The sequence below is a fragment of the Nothoprocta perdicaria genome, unplaced genomic scaffold, assembly GCF_003342845.1.
Source record: "Nothoprocta perdicaria isolate Ctin4 unplaced genomic scaffold, notPer1 scaffold_265, whole genome shotgun sequence".
Classification (NCBI taxonomy): domain Eukaryota; kingdom Metazoa; phylum Chordata; class Aves; order Tinamiformes; family Tinamidae; genus Nothoprocta; species Nothoprocta perdicaria.
Window position 1 is genome coordinate 386,292 of NW_020455494.1, and position 6,879 is coordinate 393,170.

The 6,879-nt window shown below is 39.5% G+C and overlaps 1 protein-coding gene across 1 annotated transcript in view; it reads right to left on the reverse strand.

The window, feature by feature from the left end:
• The window catches only part of SVEP1 (sushi, von Willebrand factor type A, EGF and pentraxin domain containing 1), a 100,883-nt gene extending 94,539 nt beyond the window's left edge, over nucleotides 1–6,344 (reverse strand). The window contains exons 1-2 of the mRNA XM_026040768.1: nucleotides 6,095–6,344; nucleotides 4,895–5,071 (exon numbers count right to left, since the gene is read on the reverse strand). Coding sequence (XP_025896553.1) covers nucleotides 4,895–5,071; nucleotides 6,095–6,182 — 265 coding nt within the window. The 5' untranslated portion in view covers nucleotides 6,183–6,344. The remainder of the gene's footprint in view (nucleotides 1–4,894; nucleotides 5,072–6,094) is intronic.
• Between the last annotated feature and the right edge of the window lie 535 nt (nucleotides 6,345–6,879).

A 6,879-nucleotide genomic window follows, 5' to 3' on the forward strand; every position in this document is an offset into this window, starting at 1 on the left:
TTCCTTTCCTTTCCTTTCCTTTCCTTTCCTTTCCTTTCCTTTCCTTTCCTTTCCTTTCCTTTCCTTTCCTTTCCTTTCCTTTCCTTTCCTTTCCTCATTTTTTTTTAATTTACAACTTATGATCATCAGGTGTTGCTTTGCACTGCACTCTCTGCTGGAAGAATCCTGAAATTATCATGGTAAAAAAAGCTTATTTGAAAATTAGATTCAAAATTTGAACAGCCACAAAATATGTAGTGCAGACATCCTCTACTAGACCTATATTTCCTCAAACTTTTTTTGTCTTTTAAGAGTTAAAATATATATATATATAGTATCAAGGTTTCACATGATTTCAGATTTTAGTGGAAAGACTCTCTACAAGCCTAATCAATGTGTTATTTTGCAGGCAAAACTTTTGGCCTCATGCCCATGTAGGTGACAATTGATATGCTTCATCCCCGTAAAAAATGCAAAGCCTAAGCAGCCCCTTGAATACGCATACATATGATAAAATTCTGCACTTCTAAAATTATACACCAGCAGACGATGAAAAATAAATCAAAGAAAATAAAAGAGTGAAAAACAGCATAGGCTCTAAATATGTTATTTACTAGTTTTGCCCTGCCAATTACCCATTAGCTTTATAGATATCTCATGCTGCAGAAAATGGGTCCCATGCTTAAAGTATGAGAAAATACTGTTTGTAAGACAATAGGACCAGGCCTTCTCAAAGCGCTTAGGGGGTAACTGATGAGATGGTAGACATGAGGGGCATCATATATCCATTTGACTTCTAATGGTCCACTGCATTGATGAAACAGAGGCCATCACCTTAGATTYCAAATTTCTTTTGTTAATTCTGTATTTTTGTTTGTTGTCTGTGGTTTGAAACCTAACAAAAGTAGTCAAGGAAAGGAAGGAGAAAAGGAAGTWAGGCTCTGTTGAAAAAGAAGATAATTATGTGCTCTAAAACACTTGGGACTTGTTGTGATCCTGCTACTTCCCTTCTTTCTCTTCCTATCTGTAATTCACACTGCTCCATACTTTGCCTTTGTCACAACTGTCAAGGAAGTCTCTGCCTGCATGAGGTTCCTTGTGTGGTCTTCTGTTCTGTTATTTTGAAGCAGAGAACAGTCAGTCTGTTCTTCTTCCCACGGCACATCATCAACATCAGAGAGAACAGGAGGGGACACTGAGAGCCAATTTCATGTCCTCCAAACAAAGCATGTGGCTCCTATTTTATTTTATGGAAGCTTTCTAGAGGGTGTTTTCAGGTAATTAGGACAGAAAAGTACTGTTGTTATGATTTTTAAAGAGTTATTTTGGTGCCTCAAATTTAAAACCATAAACAACAGCGAAGTGGTATAACACATAACCACAAAGGTACAGGGAATATAACCATTACACAAAGAACAAATTATTTACAGAAAGGAACAATCTTCTATCTTGATAAAAACTCTTAAAAACAAGCCTTACTGYATTAAATAAACATGGAGTAGTATGGTATCTGCAAGCTTAACCATTCAAAGCAGTCCAGTTAATCATAGTAAAATATAAGTCTTGTCAATGTAAACTTGTGGGAAATCCTCACATTATGAAGTGAAGAAAAGCTGCAATGCATTCTGCAGATTCCTCATGCTCTTCAAATCCACAGTTATGCTCAGCTGGGAAATACTTTTTTTTTTTTAAATAGGAATCCTTTCAAAACAGAAGATTTCAAAATATGTTATTTGCCCTTTAAAAATACATGCTGTCTTTTGTTTTTGTATGTTTTAAGGATGGCTGCAGCACTGTGTAGAGAAGACATGTTTACAAGAACAGGCTTGCACTATTCAGGTCAAATTCTCCCTAAAAGATATGTATGAATCTTTTGATATCTTCCCATACAAAGCAGATTTCCATTGTATCTAACACAAAACACTTTAAAAGACTTATTTTACATGTACCAGCTGATATTATCAAAACAAAATTTCTTTGAAGCTGAGAAAAACACATACAAAGATASAAGTCCTGACATGATTTGATTCAATAGGCTATTGAGGTGTTTATGCTGAAGGGGAGGAAATGGACTACAACTCAAGAGAAACGAAAAAAAAAGACGAATTAAGATTAATTTCATTTAAAATGAATTGGAATAGCATCTGAAAATCACAGAATCACAGAATGCTTAAAGTTGGAAGGGACCTCTAGAGATTATCTAGTCCAACCCCCGCTCCAGCAGGGACACCCAGAGCACAGGGCACAGGGCGGCATCCAGGCAGGTTGGGAAGATCTCCAGAGAAGGAGACTCCACAGCCTCCCTGGGCAGCCTGTGCCAGGGCTCGGGCACCCTCACAGAAAGAAGTTCCTCCTCACAAGGAGATGGAATTGCCTCTGTCTCAGCTTGTACCCATTGCCCCTTGTCCTGTCACTGGCCACTACAGAGAAGAGGTTGGCCCCTTCCTCCCTGCATTCTCCTCATATGTTGATCAGATCCCCTCTCAACCTTCTCTTCTCCAAGCTAAACAGGCCCAGCTCACTCAGTCTCTCCTCATACTAGAGATGTTCCAGTCCCTTAATCATCTTTGTTGCTCTCCRCTGGACCCTCTCGAGAAGCTCCATGTCCCTCTTGTCCTGGGGAGCCCAGAGCTGCCCCCAGTGCTCCAGGTTTGGCCTCCCCAGAGCTGAGCAGAGCGGCAGGATCCCCTCCCTCCCCCTGCTGCCAACATCCTCCTCATGCAGCCAGGAGCCCATTGGCCTTCTTGGCCACAAGGGCACTGCTGCCCCACGGCTAACTTGGTGTCCACCAGGACTCCCAGGTCCCTCTCTGYRGAGCTGCTCTCCAGCAGGTCGACCCCTAATCTGTGCTGGTGCCTGGGGTTATTCCTGCCCTGGGGCAGGACCCTGCACTTGTCCTTGTTGAACCTCATGAGGTTCCTCTCTGCCCAACTCTCCCGCCTGTCCAGGTCCCTCTGGATGGCAGCACAGCCCTCCGGAGTGTCGGCCACTCCACCCAGCTTGGGATCATCTGCAGACTTGCTCAGGGTGACTCTGTGCCCTCATCCAGGTCATTGATGAACAGGTTGAACAAAATAAAACAGGAAAACAGAATAGTATATCTTATTTAAAGTTAACTGAGCAAGCAAGTAAGCTGCATCCACTGATATAAATTAAGAATTTGATTCAATATTCCAGTGCTGACACTGACTCTACTGCATCCTGGTACAGATCCATCACTGCAAACCCCCCAAATTCCTTTATACTTACCTGCTTCTCTTTCAATGAAGGGAAAGATGCTCTAAAGGGTAAGATGAGTTCCAAGAACACAACAAGGAGTACAAAAAAAAAAGAAAGGTCATTTTCTCAAGCACTGCAGTATCTCAGTACTTTTAGGCATTTGTCTTAGTTAACACTTCTCCCTCATCTTATATTCAGGTATAATCTGGAGACCTCACTCTGCCCTACTAGTGCATACATACAGCCAGCCATCACAGTCCATGATAAAAAACCTTTTCCTGAAGGCTTTCTTAGCTTTTATTCACTTCACATACCTACGCCTAAGTAGAGTATCAAGAGACCTCTATACACAATGAAAGCCACATCTGAAAAAGCAATATAAACGGCTATACAATGCTTAAACATATACCCATCACAGTTAGCTAACATTTCCCATGGAAGTAGGTGAGAACTGTGATTTTTTTCATGGAATATAACTAAGAATGTGATGAGAGAAATAAGATCACAAGAATAATACATTTTGCATCTTGAGAAAGATGCTTGATGATAACTTTCTCTTATCCAGCTCATAAACCAAATATAACAGAGAACACAATTCTCACATTTTTGTCTCATAAAAGTTAATACAGTTGAACCAAACTGATATATCTTTTTCACACAGTTTCCCTTCACTTACTATTGAGCAAGTATTTCCTCAGATTGTCTTGACTGATCTAGAACTTTCAACTTAATTCATAACTGCATGTAAAAAGAACTTCCATATTTAAAACTGCTATTTATTCATCAATTTATGTTTTCATTAAACATAGGCATCCCATATCATCCAGAGCTGAAAGACAATTCCACKGGGATCAATGCCTCAACTTCCCTTTTCACTTCCTCAGGTAAATTCTGTCTATTTATGAATTAAAGAAATAAACTGTAGCTTACAGACACTTCTTTTTTTTCATCTTCACTTACAAAATAACTTTGTAGGGAACTCAGAAAGCCATAATCTTTTCTTCTGTCTTTTTATTCTGACATAAAATAGAGAACTGTCACTATGGTCATTTTGACTGTAGGCTTCAAATAATAACTCCTTGAAGCCAAAAGTGATGACAAGTTTCTATTTAGTGACTCAAATACCTCCTTTCTCTTTAGTCAACATGGGACAATAGAAGAATATTGACTGCAACTTTCACCAAGGGTTTGGTGAAAGTTAGCTACACATAGACAATTCCTTATTCCTTCCATTTATGCAAGGTTTAACAAAACCTTGTTAACAAAAGGATTATGCAAGTTCAAAAAATAATCAGCAAAATTCATGAAGGAAAAAATTACTAAGAGCTCTTAAACACAAAAGTCATCATCATGGAATCAGAAATTCTGAGTCACAAATTGTTGTTAAGTAGCATTTTAGCAAAGTGTTATAGATAGATAGATAGATAGATAGATAGATAGATAGATAGATAGATAGAGGTATATATATAAGAACATTTGCCCTATTTTTTTCTGTTTTCCATACTCTTCCTCTGGTTGTTGTTGGAGTCTAGTTACTCGGTCAGACTGATGGTTGTTCCACGTCTTTAGACAGTGAGAATATTTCCAGAGTTCCAAATGCATTCCGATCCAGACTTATAGCCCTAAATCCAAATAGACCTGATATCCCTCAYCTGGATTTGCTACAGAAACTCTGGCATGGAGATGAGTGACTCACCTGTGCATTCGTGCTGTAGTCCTTTCCCATAGTACCCCTTTTCACAGATGCACTCAAACTGGCCAGTGTGAGTTCCACATTTACAGCTTGCCATGACATCGCAGCAGTTTTCATTTGCCTCACAGAGATACGAACAATAGGATATATCTTCTTGGATGTAACTGCCAGAGGGCAGGTCTGAAATATATCAGTTAACAACAAAAAATTGAAGCAAAAATCCACCCCCTAGCTTCACAACTCTTCATTAGTGAAATGCGTCTTAAAAACTTGTGTTTAGACCTGAGGAATAGCAATGGTAGCTACAATGTTCTACAATGGTAGCTACAAGATTCTACAATGAAGTAGAACCTTGCTTCACATGAAGTGAAAAAAAGCTCAGCATTCTTATTCTGGAAGAATATTTACCAGAACCCATAGCACAAAGATCCCCAATATCCTTCATCTGGTGGCAGTAAAACACACTACTTTTGTAAAAAACAGTGCTTTAAAATGAAATAAAGGATATAATATTAATGGCTGGTCTGTTGCTTGCAGAAGTCTCATTCAAGTAGCAGTGGCTTACAAATGAAGCCATTAGCCATGAGACCATCTGTTCTCACCTCTCTGGCTGTTTCTCACAYGCTAGTCTAAACCTCTTCTGCTTTCAGAGGCTTTTTTTTAGGATAAAGTAAGTAAAAAAYGAAAAAAAAAGTCTAAACTCTTTGTACTTTCTCTGTTATTTCCAGTCTTACTGAATATATGAGACCAAAAAGAAATCCTATTTGACTTTACTGAGAGATATGAAAGAATTCTGAATAGGCCAACTCTTGGTCCTAAGCATGAAAAGGCRCAGAAAGAAGACATAAGCCCTGTACTGGATAACTCTCTTGTCTTTTGGAGAAACACTGCCAGTATCATAAATTCATACAAAAGATATACTGGACCAACAGATCAGTCTGTTCCTTCTCAGCCAAAATGAAGAATTTTGGGGATGTTTGTGTGCACACACCCAGGAGGAGAAATTAGCTCCCATTTTATGGGAGTATGAGTAGCCACAAACTGTTTATCCATTCACCTGAAGAATGAATGCCTCTGCTGGAACGTGAAAATAAAAATATAAGGAATCATCACTACATAAAAGGTAACACAGAGACAATATTGGAGATCTTTATGTTCAGACTTGTGATCTCCCTGGGACCTCTGAGATTACTACATCAATACCTTCATGAAGAGCTCTACGTGCTAGAGCTTCGAACTCAGTAAAACTGTGAAGAAGGTAACAGTGATCTTCTTTTGGATGGGAAGCCATGTCATTAAGTTCTCGGATGTTCCCCTGCCATATCCCAAAGGTGAAGATCTCCACTCCAAATTCACGCAAAGATGCTGCAACGGGACGTGGATCTCCTCCGTTGGAATATCCATCAGTAATAAGAAATATGACTTTTGTGGCATTTCCCCGGGCATGCCGCAGTATTTGCTGGAAGACAAAATGAAATGCTATATTTCAGGCAAGCACTTAGCAGTTGGGCTCTTCTCAACATTACTTTCTTGCATTATTCAACTTTATTTGGGTTATGCAGCTTCAATGTGTTTGAAAGACCACCCACTATTTACAAAGATAAACCATCTGCAAACAGAGACTGTGGTTACACAAGGCCAAACACTGACTCACACTTCTGATGCCCACGGTCTGCCCAATTGCAGCTGAAAAGAGACTTTTTCACTGTGATCACCCATGTGAAAGCAAAGATCCCGACCAATGCTTTAGCAATTCTATTTAGACAAATCTATTTAGACTTGTTCCTTAGGAGAAAACTTCAGATACTGCCAATTGTCCTAATGTCAAGAGAGTGATGTAGATGCGTGCTAGCTGAGTGTTTGGTCCACTTTGTCTCACTGTTCATCAGTGCCATTCAGCTCCAAACTTTTTTGACTGTTCAGAAACAGGCAAGGAGATGATCAAATCCCACCATGCAAAGAGGTTGAAGATATGCTGCAAATGCTGG